The sequence below is a fragment of the Neopelma chrysocephalum genome, unplaced genomic scaffold (genome assembly GCF_003984885.1).
Source record: "Neopelma chrysocephalum unplaced genomic scaffold, ASM398488v2 Primary Assembly neopelma1_65, whole genome shotgun sequence".
Classification (NCBI taxonomy): Eukaryota; Metazoa; Chordata; class Aves; order Passeriformes; family Pipridae; genus Neopelma; species Neopelma chrysocephalum.
This window is the reverse complement of record NW_020897722.1, coordinates 1,070,571-1,091,575: the sequence shown is the minus strand read 5'-3', so window position 1 is coordinate 1,091,575 and position 21,005 is coordinate 1,070,571. Positions and strand designations below refer to the sequence as shown.

Genomic DNA, 21,005 nt, shown 5'->3' with positions numbered 1-21,005 from the left:
TGGGACGAGTGAATAAATGACTCCCACCAGGCACCAGCGCATGTGGTGTCCTTTGCCACCCACCACTGTGGTGTCATTGCTGCCTGTGACAAAGGGCCATGGCTTGGCACGGCCCCCCAGGCCAGCGGGGAGCACAGTGCCGGCAGGAGCCAGCAGCTCGTGTTTACTCTGCGGCACAAGCCGGTGGATCCCATCCCTTATCTCGGCCGCGCAGGGACAAAGGGCAGCGTGGAGCCTCATAAAGCACCCGGCTGCCAGCACCCAGTGGGGACTCATCACTGCCTCGGGGACCCACTGCACCCCACGGCAGGGCCAGGGATCCACAGCCACATGGGAGAGCAGAGCTGGTCCTTCCCCACGACCCTGCCACCAGACCTGGCTGTTACCAGGGCTCAGCACAGGCATCCTCTGCTTTGTGGTGGCTCTTTGTTGGCCTTGAAAGGGGAAAGCACCCGGGAAGGGGCAGCCAGCCCCTGCCTTGAGCACTGCAGTGCTGCTGAGGGGCAGCCCCCAGTATGCAGCCCTCCCCCAGCTTGTGCTCTCCCAGTAGAAGGAGTGGGGACAGGGCTCAGCTCAGCCTCCAGAGGACACGGACAGAGGTGGCACCGAGCGTGGGTAGTGGCCCCAGGGGAAGAAGGGAAGCAAGAGACAGGCAGCACCACAATAAAAGTACAAACAGACTTTATTTCAGCACAGATCCCACAGTTGAAAGCCCCTCCAGATACGAGGTTGTCCTGCCCAAGTGAGGAGGGGGCAATCCTCAGGCAGGGGGCAATGCCAAGGAGAGGAGGAAGGAGGGGGGGAGTGAGGTGCCAGAGCTGGAGCTTTCCTCATCATCCACAGGAGTGCAGGCTTTGCTCCCTACCCCTGGCCAGATCCAGGGCTGGTGATGGGGTTTGGGATGCCTGGCAGGGCCCAGACTGCTGGAAAGGCCCCAAGAGTGACTCTGGACAGCAATGTGGGAGGAGGGGAGAGGCAGCAGCAGTGGTGGCAGGAGTGGCAGGCTGCAGGACCAACATGGCCCCAGGGGAGGCAGCTCTTCCCTCCCCATCCCTGCCCCGAACCCCAGGGGTGTCTCCCTGCCCATGGGTTGGGGTCAGAGTGACTGAGGGAGCCAAGAAAGAGCCAGAGGCGGCAGCTGCAGAACCATGGGAGCCCTTTTATTGCACAGCCAAGCAGGGCATGGCCCCCTCCTCTGGCCCAAGGGGCAAGGGAGGCAAGAACCTACCCCCGAGCTCAGCCTGACCCAGCCAGCACAGGGCAGGGGTCAAAGGGGGCCTGGGGGCAGGAGGGGGCCCCATCACGTCCCCTCTGCTCCCACACAGAACGTGCAGCTGGGGCTAGGGCAGGACTAGGTCCCAGACAGTCCAGGCTGGGTGGATGAGGCAACAGATGCCACATGCCATGGCAGAGGACTATGCCCAGCTCAGCAGGGCACTTCTGCTCCCCCTGGAACACTCCAGCCTTCACCCAACCCTCAGGGAGAGCCTATCCCAGGAACTAACAGAGCCAAGGGTGCATTTTGATCCCTCGGAGAAGCAGAGGAAGGGGTGAGGAGGCAGTAGACATAGGAAGGCAGCAACGGGCAGGAGAGCCAGGGCAGCACGGCCGTGCCGGTGCTGCAGGCACTGCCTGCACAGCCTGGCCCAGTCCTCTCCCCACCTCCTGCCAAAGGGGGTCCCCAGCCCCGAGGGGCCAGGGCCTGTCTCTGCTGGGCAGCACCGCATCACGTCTGTGCCAGCGACAGCTCCTCCAGGCCCTCCTTCCCCAGCCGGTACCTGGCGAGGTCCTTGCGGGTGACCATTCCCACCACCTGCCAGGGAAGGGACAGGGCATGGCCTGAGGTGGGCACACAGAACCTGGGGACAAGGGCAGCGTGTCCCTGTCTCCCCGAGGAGCTCAGGCTGCTCTGACATAGCGAGGGACTCACCTCGTTACGATTGTCCACGACCACCAAGTGCCGCAGTCCCAGGGCTCGGAAGAGCTTGAACACCCGTGGCAGAGATGCCTCCTGCAGGGCAGAGCAGGGCTGTGGGGGCTGCAGCACCCCCAGCCAGCACCCATCGCCCTCCCAGGACCCCCGGGGTGCTGGGCAGAGGGGTCCTGGTCATTACCTGGGGCACAGTGTAGGGAGAGGGGTTCATGAACTCGCTGAGGTCGATCATGCACTCGCGCTCGTCCTGGGAGACGTGGATGGACTGGATGGGGGGGAAGCGGGGGTAGGCATCCCGAAAATCCTTCAGCTTCAGCCGCCGCTGCACCAGGCTCAGGTTGGCCCTTTCCACAAACACCTTGGGAGGAACGAGATGGTTGAGGACTGTTCTGCAGAACTCACAGGCACCAGGACAAGGCACAGGGGTTGGGAGGGAAGAGGGCAGGAGTACGGGGCAAATGGAGCATTTGCAGCAGCACAGCCTGTTTCCCACTCGCTTGGGGTTTGTGAGGCCAGTGGGGTGCAGGATGATGCTGGAATAACTCCAGCACAGCATGGCATCCCCCACCATCTCCTGAGATGAGAGACAGAAGGTGAGCTGAGGGAGATGACAAGGACCCTCTTCCAGCTCCTCCCAAGCAAGGCAGGACACAAGGGGTCTGAGGCACCAGTGGGACATGGGCAGCAGGGCTCAGACATGACCCAAACGGCCTCCACACAGCATCACCCACCTTGTGCTTCAGCAGGACGATGAGCTGGGAACGCAGGATCAGACCCCGCAGTCCGGCCACCTGTGACACAGCACCGTGTGTGAGATGGGCTGGGAAGGTGAGGATCCCCCACTGCCCCCTGTGGGGCCACCCCACAGCTGTGCCCCCTTCCCAAGTGGCACCCAGCCCACCTGTGTGGTGTCAGGGTTGCTCTCCACCACGGGGAAGCCGTTGTGGTTGGAGGAGGTGTCACTGAGGATGTCCACAACGGTGCCCACCCGCTCGATCCTCCGCAGGCAGGTGACAGGAGTGCTCATGACCTCCCTGCAGGGAAGGCTCCAGGTGAAACGCAGCCCCAGGGCAGCACACACAGAATCATGGAATCACAGAATGGTTTGGGCTGGAAGGGACCTTACAGCTCATTTCATTCCACCCCCTGCCATGGGCAGGGACACCTTCCACTAGCCCAGGTTGCTCCAAGCCTTGTCCAACCTGGCCTTGGACACTTCCAGGGATGGGGCAGCCACAGCTTCTCTGGGCAACCTGTGCCAGGGCCTCATGACCCTCACACCCTAAATATCCCCCCAACACACACTCAAAACTCAGCGCTGATGTCTCCTCTGTCCCCAAAACCTGACAAGGAGAGGGGAAGGAATGCACTGCAGGCCACATCCCTGCTGGAGAAGGAGCTGGGCTGATGGCACCAGGCTCCCAGGACCACCTCCATTCCCAGCTCAGGCCAACAGTGTGGTCCAAAAGCTGCTGCCACAGGAGTGACAAGCACCCCCCATCCCACCTACCTGGCTGTGAGGGAGTGGGACGTCACTGGGGCCTCCCAGTGCAGGAAGGGGACACTCTGCAGCTGGATGTGCATGTCATAGAGCCCCTGCAATGAGAGCCAAGCCATCAGGATAAACCTCGTGAGATGCCAAGGGGCACAGCCAGGCAGCAGCTCATCCCTCAGAGCGAGCACATGCCTGTCCTGGCCCCCCATGGCCCCCCAGCACCACCAAACCTGACCCACAGCCACGTCCTGTGAGGACACCAGCCCTCACCTCCACGAAATAGTCTCCTACAATCTTTGCAGTCATCAGCACCAGCATGATGGGGAAGCCATAGGTGACGTTGCCTGTTGCCTCCATCATGATGACCGTGAGGCTCAGTGTCATCCGCACGATCCCACCTGCCAGAGGAACCCGGGGGGGTTGGAGTTTAGGAGGGCAGGGAAACATGGAGCAAGGGGACAGCAGAACACCTGAGGCTCCTGAATCCTGGTGATCCAGGACCGCCCACACAGCCAGGAGTGCCCTGGACAAGCCCAGCCCTCACTGGTGCCCCAGCACTGCCTGTGCTTGGCAGGGACATTAAGAAGTTGACAGCCAGGCTGGGGCTTCAGCTGGGGAAGAAGCTGTGCCAGGGAAGCAGGGATTGCTTTTTCCCACAGCACCTTCACCCCAGACAAGATCATGCCATGGGGAACTCACCCAGCTGTGCAGCAGCTCCCATCAGGGCGTACTTCCCGGGGTCAGCCCAGATCTGAGCACAGGAGAGAGAAGGAGACCAGTCACCTGCTGGCTCCAGGGCACTGAGATAATGAGCAGTGCCCTGGCCCTCAAACCCTCCTCTGAAGTGGGGAGAGGTGCCTGAGGCTGCCTGCACAGCCCAGCTCCATCAGGGCTCCATCAGGACATAGAAAGCCCAGACCCAGCTCATGAAGGCATCAAATGAGGAGCCAGCCCACCTCAGAGCCATGCTGAGCTCTTGGCCAGCTCCATGCCCTCTGCCTGCACATGCCACCTGCCCAGTGGCCAGGGAGGAGGGCTGGGTGACACAGCTCATGCCCCCCAACACCCCTTTACCCCCAGGACTCACCGAGCCCTTGGTCAGGTAGGACAGGGAGATGCCAAAGAGCCTCCCCCAGGCCGCGCCGATCAGCAGGGAGGGGATGAACACCCCTGCAGACACTGTCAGGCCGTAGGTCCAGCAGGCCAGGAAGAAATACATCAGTGTGAACATGCCCAAAGTCATGGGGTTGTAGGAACCTGGGGTGGGGACAGAATGGGGAGTCAGTGCTGGTCCTGCAGTCCAGAGAACCCTGGGATGGTCTGTGGCCAGACAGAGCAGCCTCATGGCACACTCCCAGGAGTGAGAGTCCCTCTCACTGGGTTGTACCTTCTGCCCTGGCAGCACAAGCCTTTCAAACTGGCTCTTCAGGTTATTTCTGCCCCCTCCAGGGCCTCACCACCAGCTGGGGCCACGCCAAGCCCTCCCATCCCATTCCTCCATCTCTCGACCCATGATGACCCATCCCCTCCCAGCCCCGAGGTTCCCAGCCACCCATGAGGCAGCTTGACAAACTTCAAAGCCCTGAGGGACCATCATTGCTGGAGGACAAGGTCAGGAAGAGAGAGATCCCACTGCCAGCTTTGGGATCAACTCCAGAGAGCAGGTCCTGCAACCCCCTCCCCCATCCTGCAGCTCCCACGGCTGCTCCAGCCAGTCCCAGGCTGCCCCACAGAACGGGCTGTGCCATCACAGTGAGACCCTGCTGACCCCACAACTTGGCCAGCTGCTATTTTAGGATTGCTGAGCAGCTCAGTCTAGTTCAAACAAGTATTTTGCAACCCCTCCTTCACAGAGAAGTCAACAGACTGAAGCCCTGAGCCAGGGAGGACCCAGCACTGCAGGGAGCAGCCCCAAGACACAGGATGGTCATCTCTTGGCTTCAGGTGGCCAAGCTGCACCCTCTGGGCTGAGGATCTCTCTGCCCCCTGCCCATGTGCAGCTGGGCACAGAACTCAGAGCAGCAGGCAGAGGGCACACTGTGTTTGCATCAGGTCCAAGGGAAATGGAGCTGGAACCTGGGAACCAAACTGCATTTCTCAAGCAAATCCAAACCCCAAGATCCACCTCCGCAACCTGCCCAGAAGGTAAAGTCATTCTGGGGCAAGAGGCCCTGCTAATTAAGAAAACAGCCAGGAACATTTCCAGAATGGACTTCAGACAGCCAGAGAGGGTCAGACACGCTCCCAGGCAACTCAGGAGCAACAGCCTGCAAACATGCATGAACAAAAACAGGGCCTTGTCCAGCCTCCTGAGCCCTTTGGCCAAGCTCCCAGGTGCCACCAGGAGTGGCATCCATCCCTCCTCCTTCCATTGCTGCAGGAAAGGAGCAGGCACAGTGTTTTGGGAAGCTGATCACCCTCTGCCTCATCCCAGGAGCAGCCAGGGAACAGGTCAGCCACCTTGCACAAACCAGTCCCTCCCTGCCCATGTTCAAGGACCCCCTGGCTGGGCACACAGACCTGGAGGGTCATGGAAGAGGTTGACGACGCTCTTCTCAGGTGTGTTGAAGAAGGCAGTGGCCATGGAGTTGTACTCGCCATCGGCACAGAAAAGCTGAAAAGGCAAGGGAAGAGAGTGAGAAGTGGCTGCCCTGTGGCAGGGAGGGCTGCTCAGGGGAACGTGTGCCAGCTCTGGACAGCGAGGACACCTACACCACAACACCTAAACCATCTCTGGGTCTCCAGCTCTGCCTGCACTGGAAGGCATCATCTGCGAGGTCCAGTGCCCCAAAACCCAGCAGGGTCTTGTCTCCCTGCTCAGCCCAGGCTCAGGGTGGCCCCCACCACAGATGCTGTTCTCCCACACATCCTACCTGCAGGGGATATGCCACGGAGCTCCCCTGGATGGGCTGGCAATCTCTTGAGCAGTAAATCATGACAAACCCCACGGTGGCTGTCACTGCTGCCACCAGCATGGCCTCGACCACCTGGAGGCAGGGCCGGTGGATGTACCTGCGAAGGGGACAGAGGAGTGAGGGTGGCACCCAGGGGTGTGGGCAGGATCACCCCCAGCCTGGCTTGGCACATCACATCAGGCATAGGGACAGGTTCTGCTCCCTTCCCAGAGCCTGCCAGGCAGTCCTGGGGTTTGGAAAGCTGGTGACAGGTATTGGCTGTGCCAAGCTGGGCTCAGGTGGCTTTATCAGCTCCCTCCATTCTCTCGTTCCTCTCAGAGCACATGACAGACAGGTCTGCACAGTGTCTGCACCTCTCTGGGCCCTCCAGTCACTGGAGGGAAACCCTTGGTAGGGTTAGAGCAGTGGTGGGATGCTGTGGGTCACAGCCCCAGCTGCAGGCAGTGAGAGGCATGTGGCATTTTCCAGGGCTGCTGTTGCTCATGTTATAAGTGAGAAATTACAGCCTTTGCTCCAGCTGTAACCCTGGGGCTGAGGGGCATGGGTGTTTGATCCTGCCCCAATCTTGCCCTGCTTCTGTGCTTTGAGAGAGCACAGAAGGCATCAACCAACCCACACCAATCCCCTTCATTACCTCTTGAGCTCTTACCTGATCCGGAACATCGTCAACCAGTAATTGAGGGCATTGAACAGGGCCCCGAGGATCCCACCTGCACATGTGAGAGAGGAAAAGTTCAGCACGCAGGGCCCAGGCTGCCCACAACACAGGGAACCTGTGAAGGTCATCAACAACCCACCCAGCATGACCAGCAACCCTGGGACACACGGACACTGTCCCTGCAGACAGCCAGGACCTGCCACCAAGAGGAGCCTGGCAGCAGCAGTGGGCTGGCTGGGGACCAGTGTCACAGCACTGGCACCAGGCAGGTGAGGGACAGGCCAACTCCATGGGAACAAGGGCAGCTCACATGAGAGCAAGGGGCTGCCCACAACTGCAGTGCACTGACCCTGCTCAACACGGGTTAAAGGGGCTGGACTTTCTACCAGGGTTGGGCCAGGATCCAGCTCTCACCCCTGCATAAGCCCCACAGGCAGCTTCTGCTCCCGAATTTAATGGATTCCCCATTCTCCCCAGGAAACTGGATGCCAAAGCTTTTTAGACCCAGACAGAGAACAGAGGAAATTATTCAGACTGATCAAATTGAAACAGCAGGACTGTCTTACCAACCACTCCCATAAAGATGAAGATAGGAATTTCCTGGATTGTGTATCCCATTTTCTGCAAGCAAGAAAGAAGTGGGTTTCAGATCTCCTGGCCCATCTGTGGCCCCACAGCCAGTCACTGACTGCTGGGACACCACAAGTCTGTGCCAGCAAGAGGCTTCCAGAGCTGCCCCAAAGTCTCCCTGGACACCCCACAGCCCTGCATGGGGAACTCCTGTGCCGTACCTCGCTGTCAAACCTGCCAAAGTTGATGAGCCCAGGGCTGGAGAGATCCCAGGCATTGCCGTGGTAAACGCTCAGGACAGAGTTCAGGGTGAACGTGGAGATCATGGAGGCAAAGAACTGCAAGGAGATGCAGCCCAGAGTCACTGCCAGATGCCCCCAGCCCCATTCCCTCACTATGTGCCCCCCAAACTACCCCAAACCACTCCCCAAGGCCCTTGGGTAGGGCTTGGTGCCCACGGTGTGGTGGGGACAAGAGGCCACATTCCCTAAGGCAGCACTTTGGGCAGCTGACCAGGGGCTCACTCCTTTTCCCTCTCTGTTGCCCTGTGGCACAGCCCAAGGCAGCTCCCTTGGAAAGGAGTTGGTAGCAAGATGGAGCTCAGACAGGTCCAAATTCAGCCCCTGAGGACCAGGACACAGAAGGGGAGCTGGGATGCTGTTCCCTGGCATGTTACACACGGCTGCCTTGCTGGGGCAGGGATGAGAGGAGGCCTGGGGCTGCAGGGCACTGGGAAAAGGCAATGCCTCACACCAGAACCAGCAGTCCTCCATTGCTTCCCAGCACTTACAATTCTCCAAGTCAGGAACTGGTTCCAGAAGGAAGCTCCTTCCTCCAAGCTGAACAGGACACCCCCTGCAAGTACAAGACACAACACCTTCACAAGGGGCACATGACACCCTTGGCTCAGAGCACCAGCCAAGGCACCCAAATTCACCCCATCCCATGTGCCCCACACCACCCAGACCTCCCAGGCTCCAGCAAAGGCTCAGGCAAGCCCACCAAGCCATCAGAGATGTCCTGATTGCAGTAAAGCCCCCCACTGCCTTCCTCAATCCCAGGGAGGCGACATTTGGGATCCAAGACTCCCTTCTCTCTTCCCAAGACCTGCATGGCACGGCAGGAAAACTTGGAGCAGGATCAGACACTTCACACAAGGGTTCCTGCAGTGCTCTGTGCAGATCCTGGTAGCTGTCTCCAAGCAAGTGGGAGCAATATCCTGAGGAAATCCATGGCCAGGCAGTGCTCAGTGCCAGGGAGCCAAGATACACACCCACAGGGGCACCAAAGGCAGCTGAGACACCGGCAGCAGCCCCAGCTGAGACAAAGTCCCTCTTCTCCGTGTCTCTGCGGAAGTACTCGAAGATCTGAAACACCAGAGCAAAGGCAGGTTTAGGGCTGGGCACAGGCATGAGTTCAGGGGAGACACGGGGTATGCCCTGTATGATCCCAATCCCCCAGTGTGACCCCAAGGAACAGTATGGTCTAGCACAGGAGGGGCACCTGCAGCACAGCCCCTCCTGCAGCACCTCGGACCCCAACACCAACCTTGAAGTCTCGCTTCAGAGACGTGGATCTTCCCTGGGAGATCCCAGCAGCAATCACAGCTCCAGAGTGAATCATGGGTCCTTCCTACGGGCCAGAGAGCAGAGTCAGATGGCAGAAGGAAGAACAGGGGTGGTTGGATGTTGCTCACCAGCTCGCAGTCCTGAAGCTGGATGGGAGGATTTCCCTCGGAGAAATACAGACTTTGATATTTTCCCCCTTCCCATCCCTGGAAGTGTCCAAGGCCAGGTTGGGCAGGGCTCTGAGCAACCTGATCTAGTGGAAGGTGTCCCTGCCTATGGCAGGGGGGTGGAACGAGATGAGCTGTAAGGTCCCTTCCAACCCAAACCATTCCATGATTCTATGAAATCCTTATTCTAGCAAATGGCTCCCGCGGCCACCTCTTGTTCCCTTGAGCTGAGGAGATACATTTCCCTTGTCTGCCTTAATCCCAGCAAGCCAGAAAGGTCCTAATGAAGCACCCAAGCCTGCCCCATCTAATATTTGCAGGGACAACCACCAATGGACACACAGGCTGCTGCTCTCCTGCCCTCAGCTGAGCCACACACAGGCTGGTGCAGTGGCACCATGTGCCCCAGGGGCTCCCCAAGCCTGGCCACACCAATCACCTTGGCCAGCAGACACCAGGGAATACACTGGGAATTAGGGCCCCCAGTGCCCTGTCCCCAGCACAGGAACAGGCCAGCAGTGGGTACCACCACAGCAGCAGAGTCAGAGAGCGCTTTGTGCACATCACCTTCCCAACAGCCAGGCCGCCAACCACCGAGAGGATGACCCCGCAGACTTTGATCACCAGGGTCTGCAAAACAGAGACAGGCACAGCTCATCACAGGGGTGGCACAAGGAACACGACCCCAGCAGCCTCAGGGGACACAGACCCAGCCAGCCCTGGGGCAGGAGCCAGCAACCCGGGGGAACTTGTGATTCTCAGCCCCCCATTGTGGCAACGAGGTTGGTGAATTTTCTTCTTGGCCAGAGCAAAAAATTACCCAGAGCTGCTCTTCCCAGCGCCAGCTGCTGATGCCAGGGCAGGAGGTTTAACCTTTGGCACTGGGGGGAACAGTCACAGAGCTAGGAGCTTGTGCCAGCTCCTCCTCTGCCACAACGTGGGCAGGGACCACCCCACGAGGACACAACATGCCCAGGCCATCCCACCACCTCCCACTTCCTACCTTGAGGCGGACAACATGTGGAATCTTCACCCCGTTGAGATAGCACTTGATCTGGGGAATGCCACTGCCGGCTGCCACGGGCTGCAGGGAGCAGGGAGAGCGTGAGTGGCTGTCACACACAGGATGGGGACACACTGGCCACCTCACCCTGTCTCTCAGGACAGGGCGCACCCGGCACACCCTCGGGGAGGCTCTGAGATGAGGCCAAAGCTTATCTACAGGCTCTGGAGGTAGGTTTGAGGGAGGCACCCACTTCCTAAGGGAAAATGTGCCAGGGAGAAGGAACTGGCTGGGTTCTTGGGGACGGTCCTCTGTTCCCCCATTGTGTCATGGCAAGAGGCCTGGTGCTGCAGAAGGTTCATACTTGGTGGCCAGGGAGAACAAGGGCAAAGCCACAAGGAAGACACTACAGATTAGAGTGGTCCATAGGGAGTCACAGTCTCCAGCTTGTCCTCCAGAGTGTGACCCTGAGGCACCCAGCCAGACTGGCCTCTGTCAGGGTTCAGGTACATCCAACAAGGAGAGGCTGAGCTGGGGCCAAGGCTTAGGAGAGCTGCACCCACACCCAAGGCTGGAGCACACCCTCTGCCCCAGGCTGCCAGCAAAGGGCAGCACGTCCCAGCAGTCTGACAGCCCCAGGGAAACTTGACAGCACAGCTGGAGCCAACACCGAGGAGCTGGGGCTACCAGGAGCCAATTTGGCAGAAACACATTTGCTGTTACATAAATTTGAATGTTTTCTGGAGACATGATCCTGCTTTGCCCATTTAAAGAACCCAGAGCAGTTCCAAACTCTTACCTCTATGAAAGCAACGATCACAGAGCCCACCATCACCACGCTGGCATTCAGGGTGGCCCAGAGCAACAGGGAGAAAGACAGGCCTCCTTTGGCTGTGAACTTGTCAATGTCTGGGGCAGCAGCTCAAGGAAAGACCGGCATTGCTTGGGTACCACCCCTCCCACCACAGAATGGTTTGGGTTGGAAGGGACCTTAAAGATCATCTAGTTCCAACCCCCTGCCATGGGCAGGGATGCCACTCACTAGAGCAGGTTGCTCAGGGCCCCTGTGCCCTAAGGGAGGAGCCTGGTCTGCTAGGGCAGTGTCCAGCCACAGCTCAGCCTGGCAGCACCTTGGGCAGCAGGGTCTGTGCCACCAAACCCAGTTGGGGAAGCACTGCCCTCTTCCCCCCAGCACCCTTCTCATGGCTTCCAGGAGCAGAGATCCTGCAGCTCCCAGCTAGCTGGTGGCCACTGCTCCATGAGGATACTGTCCTTCACCACCCTGTACTTGAGCCCAGCCAGGTTCTCCACCACGATGTCGATGAAGCAGGCGACGAGGCCGGTGAGGATCCCAATCATGGCGCAGATCACCCAGCGCTTGATCTCCACCGTCCGGAATGCCTGAGGGGCAGACAGCAGTCAGACCCTGCTGCCATCCAGCCCAGCCCCTGTCAGCTTCCAGGGGACCCCAACCCACCCCAACACAGCCCCAAGGCTGGGCAGCTCAGAGGAGAGCCAGGGAGCACCGATGCTGGCTGACCCAACTTACTTATTTTATTTATTTTAAGCCAGTGCCCTTGCCCCTCTGTGGGATCCCTAAGGTGCTTTTCCAGCTTGCCTGCCTCTGTTAGGCCACTCCTGTTGGGATTCTTGTTGCCCCCAGGGCAGATGCCTCATGTGACTCCAGAAGTCCCTCTGCTCAGGGACCTGCCCCATGACACCATATGGACCCAGATTAGCTCTCGTTCCAACCACCCCATGCTGGGTTCTTGCTCCTGAGATTTTATGGCTCATCATAAGCTGGTAAGTGTCTATAAACCCATCCCAGCTCACACACTGCCTTAAGCACAACCTCCCCTGGCATGGAGAAGCCCCCCTCAGCAGTCTGGCAGGGGGATCAGCTTCCATGGGCTGGGGAGAGCAGGCAGCTGGGTCACAGCAAGACTCACCGCGTGGTTTATCCTCCTCTCCTCCTCCAGGAATAGCTGGTTTTCACTGTTGTCATAGTCCAAGCTCTAGTTTAGGAAAGGGAGATGCTGTTACCACCCAGTGTAGGGAAGGAGAACCCCATGCTGGGGAGCGCTGCCCTCAGCCCCTCACACTGCTCCTCCACACCTTTGTATCATTTTCCTCCCTCAATTCCACTCCTTCCCCACTGAAACCCCCCTAAGTGAGCAGCCATGAGCCCTAGCCCCTCATACCTCACCTGCAGCATCCCAGAGGGCAGAGCAGAGATGGGGGAGATGGGCACTCACCTCGTACTTGAGCGACAGCAGCTTCTCATTGTGGGGGATCTCGTTGGGACGCTGCCGAGGGAGCTCCGTCTGCTGTGGGACGTGATGCACACATTAGAATGGTGAGGTTTGAGTCCAACCCTCCCCTATGCTGTGCAACTGCTGGTTTAACTTGTTTTTATGCTCAGGGAGGACTGTAGGTGCAAGCTGGCTGGCAGGCCGGGATCTGGGATGATTTTCCACCAGTTTAATGCAGCTGGACCAGCTGTCAGGTGTGCACCCTCACCCAGCACCTCTCCACAAGGAGATGTCTCTCCAGGAGCAGGTGGAGGGTTTGCCCAGCCACGTTGACCCAGCACTGCCTCCGAGCAGCTCTGTGCCCCGAGGGAGAGCAACCTTTCACCTCGGCAGGAAATTCCTTTGCCCAAAGGCAAGGAGCTATTTCAAGCATGTCCATGTTTTTGGGCAGAAATCAAACTCCCTTTCCCAAACGCCTTTGACCGTGCAAGCTGTTCCCAGCTCCGAATTAGAGCATTTACTGAGGATGCCAGAGGGGCCCCTGGGGCAGCAGCAGTTGCCCAGGCCATGAAGGTCGCCCAGCCCAGGAAGAAGCACCAGAGTCCTCATGGAACAAGCAGGATGTGAGGGGGGAATAACAGCAGCTGTTAGTGGAAGAAGGGAAGGTGTCTCAGTAAGAGTAGACCCTCCCTGTGCCACTCACCAGCTCATGGATGTCCTCGTTGAGGTCCACATTGCTCAGCTGCCCGATGCGCAGGAAGGAGGAAGGAGTGAGCTGAGGACAGAAGGGAAAACGAGGTCAACTCCTGAATGCACTGCAAGTCTCAGCAGGAGGAAGGAGCAGGCATGCAAGACGCTCCTGCTCTACCTCCTACTGAGCTCTGCCTGTCTGCCCACAGCCAGAGTCCCCCAAAGCACAGCACCCTGCTCTCAGAGCACACACCGAGAAGGTGGGACCCACCATCCCAGAGGGAACCAGAGCCAGCAGCAGCCTGTTGGGATTTGGGCGAGCTGCTCCAACCTGTCGGCTGGCAGAGGCAGCTCACCTGGGGAAGGTGCCAGCCAGGAGCAGCTCATTTAGGCCTGGCCACCACAAGCCTCCAGCCACAGAGCGCAGTGCCCAGCCACACGTTCCACACTGCCCTGGGGCTGGGGAGGGACAGAGCCTCTGGACAAAGCACCACCTCCACAGCCACAAGCCCAGCCAGCAGTGAGGGATGGCTGAGGGCACATCTGGCTCTGCCATCTGCTCCAGGGCAGCGGTTCCCAGCCGGGCCGGGGAGATGAGCACGTCAGCGTGTTTGCCACCCTTGGAGTGACAGTCACGCTGGCTGGCAGCCAGCAGACACCAGAGGAAGTGGGCAGAGCCTCGGGGACATCAGTGCCTCCCTGAGCCGGCCCCAGTGCAATGCTGAAAAGGAGCATTTGCATCTCCCTCTGAGGAGCAGGTTCTCCTTTCGCTGGTGACCACTCGGGCTCGTTACTGGCAGCGCGGTTGCATAACGCAGGAGTTTTTGGACTATTTGAGGCAACTCTGTCTCCTGGTTGAGACAGGCAGGGGCTCGGGCTGCAGCTGAGCCAGCCCCCAGCTGGGCAGTGCCATGAGGGGACCCGGGGGGAGCAAGCAGCTGCCGTCCCTGCTCACTGTGAAACACAGGGATGCACGGGGGTATGAGCAGCACCGTCACTGAGCACAGCCCAAACACCATTCCTCAGCATTAAGATGTTCCCCTCTAAAGCCTCACCCCCTCCCCAGCTGCCAGGTTAAAGGACTGCAAGAATGGCAAGCGACAGTGGGGCCCTGGCATGTTGGTCCCTCCCTGCCGGCAGGTCCCAAATTGAGCCCCCGCTGCTTTAATCCCCACCGATCCCGGCTGGAACGTGCAGGCCAGAGCAGTTGGGAGCCATGCACGTCACTGCAGACGAAGAATATCCCTTTGTCTTTGCATCCTGACCTATTTTCCCATTTCTCCGTCTGCTCCACATTCTCATTCACTCCCTGACCTGCAGACGGGTTCTGCTCCAGCTTCTCAAACCATCTTTGGTGCCCTTTAGCCCCAGTAGCCCAAGCCCAAAGAGCTCCATGAAGGTGTTTTCAGGCACTGGTTTGGCAAGATCAGTCTGGGCTTTGGTTCTGGTCTGTGATGGGGCTCCACAGTCCCTATGGAAAGGATCCAGGTGGACCCTTTTCCTGGCTGTCACAGCAGACCACTGTGGACTCCTGCAAGCTAGGCACACACAAAGCTGTCACCTCCCTGGATGGGACCTTAGGCAGAGTCACGAGTTGGAGGCAGGAACTGCCCAGTTTCAGTGCCCAGCTGTTCTGGTGGCAGGCAGAGGTCCCAGACAGGCCCTCGCCATCCTGAGGAGAGGGGAAGGACATGGTGCTTACCCTGAAGCCTGGGAGGGACAAAGCTGAGACCTTGCAAAGAAACCCACCTCCACCTGGCTTTAGGAAGCACAAAGATTTAGGGCTCCTGTGAGATGCCACATGTCCAGGGCAAGATCAAGGACACGAGATGGAAAAGGTCACTCATACCATGTCCCTTCCTCAGGCCTGGGCTCAGACCTCAGACAGGACCAGCCCTTCAGGGAAAATTCTCCTTCTGTTAGCTACAAGGTTCCATGGAAAGACCAAATGTGGGTGAACCAGTGACACCACATCCCCCACTTCCCTGTGGAGCAAGCAGCCAGGGCACAGCAGCTCAACTCCCAGTGGATCAAGCACCAGTAGGACCCAGAAGAAAGGAAAGGAGCAGCAGCTGAACCTGAAGCTGAGCTTTGTTAGACAAGAAGTGTATTTTTAACATGCCCCACCCCCCAATCCTTGGCATCCCTCTGGCATCTGCGAGCAGAGGGCTGGCTCTTGTCTCACCCATCACAGGAGTCACATGCCAGGAGGGCAGGAAAAGGCTACTTCTATCAGCACTCAATTTTGGTAAGAGGAAAAGGAAGGATTCAGGCAGCCAGGAGCCAAGACAGAAGGTTATTTGTGCACAGCTCAAAGATTCACCAAGCAATGCCCTCCCTGGGATGTTTTCAAACTCAGGCCAAGGCAGCTGCTGATCCCGGGTACGTGTGATGTTGGTGTGACCATGGCACACAGAGATATCTCCACAGAACAACATGCACTGCTGCCAAAACCCAGAGAACAGGGATGGGTTAACAGCTCTCCTGTCCCAGGAAAGGCCTTGGGATCAGCTGAGCCTGACTGCAATAGCAGCACCTGACATGGCACCCAGCCCTTGGCACTTGCCCCATTTGGGTGGTAAAGTTAATTCCTTACCTACTTTGAGCTCTGCAGAGAGGTGCCTGGAGCCTTGAACTGAACCAAAGCTGCTTAACACGTGTTAGTGGGGCAGTAGGAGCAGTGGCAGGCAGGGCTGCTCCTCAGAGGGACCTCACCAGGCTGCAAGGAGACCGCCAAAGTTCAACAGAGGCAAATACAAAGCCCTGCACCTGGGATGGATGAGCCCCAGTGGTCAGAAAGCAGCTTTGCTGAAAAAGTCTTGCAGCAACCTGGTGGGTGAGTGGAGTAGCGGCACAAATCTGCAGTGGAGATGGTCAAACACCTCCTGTGTGGTGCAAGGTCACAGCCAGAAGGTTTGGGGCAGGGATCCCACGGCTCCACCTGGCACCTGCAGCAGCACACCTGGGAGTTGGTGTTCACATTGGGGTCCCCAGGAAAGAAAGGCACAAAGTCACAGGAGTGAGTCCAGCAAGACAGTCAGGGGCTGGAGCACGTGGTAAGACATACAAGGAGAAGCTGGTGCCTCTCAGGGAGATCCTTATGCCAACTCCAGACACCCAACAAGAGGTTACAGAGAGGACAGAGCCAGACTTTCCTGGAAGTTTTGCACTGATGGGACAAGAAGCAGTGGATAATCTGCAGTAAAAGAACTTCTGCCTTAGTTATTAGAGCCAAACATTCACCCTGTGGGTGGTGACACCCTGAACATGGGGCCAAAGAGGGTGCAAAGTAGATACCCAAATCTCCACTGGATGTGGCCCTGAATGACTTGGTCTAAGGGACCTGCTCTTAGCAGGGGCTGGGCTAGAGACTTTCCCCTTCATCATGCTGGCTATTCCCTGCAGGACATCACCCACCCCCAGGGGCCCAGCATGAAGAGTCCCCCCATACACTGCACAGGGCTGTTGTCTGAGTGAAGTTAAAGAACTGATTCAGACAAGGAGCATTTGCATTTCATCTTTTAGGGCCATCCCTATCACCATCCCGTGCTCAGTAACGAACGGGAAGCACGTGACTCTCCGTTATCGATGAGATAAAGCACAGCACAGACCACAGCAGGAGCCCACAGCTGTATTACAGAAGCTGTGGGGAGGAAGGAAGAAGATTTCCAGCCCCCAGGGCCCTCTTGGCCCTGGCACACTCTGCCAAGAAGCCCCTGATACCAGCTGGGGTGAAAAGACAGCTGCAGGCTGTCATCAGGTCCCTGTCACAGGAAACCCCCTCACTGGTTATGGCAGCGAATGGGGGAGATGAGCTGAAAGGCTTTTGAAATCCCCCTCCTCTGACACACAACCACAGCTGAGACAGGCTTCAAACCAACTCAGCATCATCCCCAAAACGCTCCACAGCAGGAGAGAACAGGCTCATAACAGGGGAGAGGGGCTCACCTCCAGGGAGGTGACGGGGGAGAAAGCGTCAGGGCTCTCCCTGAGGTGCCACCACTCAGCTACAGTTTTACTTCCAGCCTCCCACTGCCACTCCAGGGCACAGCTGCTCCTTGACCCTCACCTGCACAAGGCTGGGAGATGCCATTATTGTCCTGGCTTTTCTCCAGGCACCTTGTCCCATGTGTCCCCTCTGCAGAGGAGAAGCACAAGGAAAAAGCGCTGCCAGTCTCCAACCGTGGGAGCACCCAGCAGAAAACCTCCTAAAACTCCTCTGCTTGGAAAAGCTCCTGCAACCACCTGAAGGCAGTGGCTCTCCAGGGAGGTCACCTCCAGACTCCCAACAGCAGGGACAAGCAGCCTCTCTGCTGGTACCCTGGGGTGTAATATCTGCAGCCAATCTGCCAGGAATCAGGGCTCACCCAGCAGACTTCTCTTCTTCCCCTCCTCCCACCAAGTTTTTTTGATTGCAGCCCAGCCACTAAGGCTGCATTTTGCATCCTGTTACTGGAGAGTAACAAGACCAAGAAAACAAGACCAACAATACCCAGAGATGCAGAATAAATACACAGGGATTAAGAAGGACGAGCTGCTCAGCAGCAGCAGCCTGTTCCAGGCACCCTCTGGAGCAAGAGCATTGTACCAATCCCAAAGTCAAGGCATTTCAGCACAAATACCTTTGATGGTAGTGAAGAAGAAGAGTTCTTTGTCAAAAAAGGCCTAACGACAGAAATTGATTTTACTAAAATTGCTCTTACTAAAATTGTCCATCCACTTTCCAGGCTGAGAACTGACACAAATGGCTTGAGAACACAGGTAAAGGACAGCCCACAGCAGGAGAGATGCTCAGATGTACAGGCAGACTCTCAGTTCTTGATATGCTCAAGGGACTGGAAAGTCCTGGTGAGAGGATGAAGGCTTAGTCAGGTCTGGAACAGTGCTCAACTGGCCCCAAACCCAGAGAAGACCTCAAGCACAGCCCTGTAGCATCCCCTCCATGGTCATAGGTGTGTTTATCCACCCCTTCCTCACCTCCTGCCCTCAAGCAGGTCTCTCTCAGCTGCTCAGCTGGGGAGTTGCAGACCCGTGTTTCCTTTGGCTGCCTCAAGATCACTTTCATTTTCATTAAATGAGCACATGAGAAAGGGAAGAAGCTCCACTGGGGACATTTTATTGTATTACCACAACCCAAGTTTTAGTCTCCCCTGAGCTAAGCAGCTCCAGCCTTTCTTTGTTCCTCTGCCAAGGCTGTCCTGCCCTCCCACTTCAATCCATGACTCCACGGCATCTGGGGCAAAGGGAGAAGCAGCTGCCCTACACTGAAACGCAACCCCAGTGCTATGGTGACAACCCAGCCAGGTCAGTGCCACTGCCAGGCACAGCTCCAGCCAGGGATTCACTCCCCTCCTTTGCCAAGGAAAATGCCAAGCAGTGCCTTGTCACCAGCTGGGACCTCAGCTGCCCAGGCTGTGAAGGGACACAGTGATGATAAATCACATTGTCCGGGCTGAGTCTTCACCTCCAGCTGCCCCTGCTGCAGAGGAGCTGAGGCATTTCTTCCAAGCCAACAGGAAAACTTTTTCCTAACTGACCCACAGCCACGGGATCTCCTTAATCCCTATTTCAATCAGCCTGCAGACCCGCAGGATTCCACACATGCTGTGAATACACAAGGTCTTGTTGTGCTGCCCAGGAGGATTACTTTTATTTTCACTTCAGAACAGCTGCCATGGCACAGGTGTCTCCTTCCAGATTCCATTCCCCACTCCCACAGCACTTCACAAGGCTCTTCCAGCCTAACGAGCCCTAAATTTTCCTCTAATTAGCAGGCTGTTCTGACTTGCCCAGGAGCAGGGCAGCACGGAATCGTGCTGCGTGAGACATCCCTGCCAACAGCTGCCAAAGGCTGGCACTGCTCCTCCCTATCTAAGCTCAAGTCTCCCAGAAAACTTCATGGAAAATGCAAGGACATCACCCTGAGACAGTCCTATTCCCACCTGGTGCTCCATGGACCCAGCCTGACATCCCACCCACATCACAGCCCAGCACAGCCTGCCCAGCCTCAGCTTTGCTCTGTAACATGTGCCAAGTGCCTCGGTGTTCTTCACTAAATGGCATGTGGAGGGTGACTGCCAGGCAGGTGGCCAGAGTGGGTACACTGGAGAGAAGTTCTCCTCGCTTAATTACCCAAAATCTATTTGCCTGAAAGTCCAGGCCCACCCTGGACTTGCTTTTTGCCAGTGTGGCCTGACAAATCCTGCACGATGCCCTCCACACCAGTGTCAGATGCTCTTGTGTCTGAGCTCAAACCTGTTGATCTGGGCAGCAGCATGTCAGGCAAGGGGCTCTCACAGAATGATGCTTTTGGCAGAAATGAATTTAGTAGTGATGAATTTTACATGGGCAGACAGAGATAGGACAAGGGGGAATGGCTTTAAAGTAAAAGATGAGAGATTTAGATTGGATACTGGGGAGAAATTCTCCCCTGTGAGGGTAGTGAGGCCCTGGCACAGGTTGCCCAGAGAAGCTATGACTGCCCCATCCCTGGAAGTGTCCAAGGCCAGGTTGGATGGGGCTTGGAGCAACCCGGGATAGTGGAAGGTGTCCCTGCCCATGGCAGGGAGTGAAACGAGATGATCTTTAAGGTCCCTTCCCCCAATCCAAGCTGTGATTCCATGAATGACGAGAGCAGCCCCAGCGGACAGGAGCACGGCCCTGCTGTCAGGGACCACCCCCCGGCAGAGGAGGGGGCACAGCCGGCCCTGCAGAGCTGGGGGGGTCCCGGCCCGGCCCCGCCGTGCGCGGACACCCGTGACGGGCCCTGCCCGCGGCTCGCCACTGACTCGGTGCCGCGCTCAGTTTTTCCCCCAGGAGTGCCCCGAGCGCCCCGGCCATGTCTCCCTCCCCGCCGCTCCCCGCCAGGCTCTGCTTTCCCACCCTGGGGGAGCCCCCACCGGCCCCGGGGCTGCTCGGGCAGCCGAGCCACGACACCCCCACCCAGCCTCAGGGCGACGAACATGGTTAAACCCCGCCGAGGACGGAGGGGGGCGCGGACACGACCCCGACCCGCGCCCCAGCCCCAGCCCCAACCCAGTCCCTGCGCGGGAAGACGCAGACCCCCCACCCCCGCTCCCGGTGGTACCCACCTGCCGGGCACCGCCCGCCGCCCCTGGGCCGGTACCGTTGAGCAGCGGGGTGGTCTCGCCCGCACGCCCGTCCTCGTCGTCGTCGCGGTCGCGGCCGGACCAGGACACCTTCTTGGCGACGTTGGCCATGCGGGGCGGCGGCGACAGCGGCTCCCGCACCGGCCCCGGCCCTGCCCCCGCCGCCCGCTCATGTGACCGCCGCCGTCACGTGACCGCCGCGGCGGCCGGGGGCGCCCCGGGGCACCATGGGAGTTGTAGTCCCGCTGCCCCCCTCCCCGAGGGACTGCCTGGACGGATCGGGATGGGATGAGATGAGACGAGACGGGCCAGGCTGGGCCGCCCAGGGGCCGGGTGACGGCGCCCGGGAAGCCGCGAGTCTTTGCCCCAGCAAACACAGCCGCCCCGCCGCCCCCGGGAACACGAGGCTGCGGGAACACGGGGCTCCGGGTGTGCCCGGAGCCGGCGCTGCCCCAGCTCTCCGGACACGGAATTCCGCGGGGCGGCTGTTTGGGAGCGTGTGTGCTTCGCCCCGGGGCAGTACAGCCCGGCCCAAAGCCCTGCCCGGCCAAGGAGCCCCGCGGGCGGGGGCAGCGCTCGGGACCGGCGGCAGCGGCTCCAGCCCCGCCGGCTCACCCCGGTCACGGGCTGTCCCGTGCTCCACTT

At 58.6% G+C, this 21,005-nt stretch overlaps 1 protein-coding gene across 2 annotated transcripts; it reads right to left on the bottom strand.

Annotated features, from left to right (window-relative positions):
* Window positions 1-664: 664 nt before the first annotated feature.
* Window positions 665-20,529, bottom strand: CLCN7 (chloride voltage-gated channel 7). Of its 2 annotated transcripts, none has more exons than XM_027683644.1 (25): window positions 20,343-20,529; window positions 13,265-13,336; window positions 12,565-12,636; window positions 12,259-12,324; window positions 11,578-11,710; window positions 11,109-11,218; window positions 10,310-10,390; window positions 9,874-9,936; window positions 9,120-9,203; window positions 8,845-8,938; window positions 8,362-8,426; window positions 7,793-7,909; window positions 7,568-7,622; window positions 6,993-7,053; window positions 6,302-6,440; window positions 5,949-6,042; window positions 4,516-4,685; window positions 4,128-4,179; window positions 3,699-3,826; window positions 3,444-3,529; window positions 2,835-2,967; window positions 2,665-2,724; window positions 2,115-2,291; window positions 1,931-2,011; window positions 665-1,813 (listed from the first exon to the last, which is right to left on the bottom strand). In XM_027683644.1, the coding sequence occupies exons 1-25, from the start codon at window positions 20,469-20,471 to the stop codon at window positions 1,727-1,729; spliced, it is 2,409 nt and encodes an 802-aa protein (XP_027539445.1). In that variant the 5' UTR covers window positions 20,472-20,529; the 3' UTR covers window positions 665-1,726. The 2 variants fall into 2 exon arrangements, with proteins under 2 accessions (XP_027539445.1, XP_027539446.1); XM_027683645.1 differs by having other exon boundaries at window positions 12,565-12,633.
* Between the last annotated feature and the right edge of the window lie 476 nt (window positions 20,530-21,005).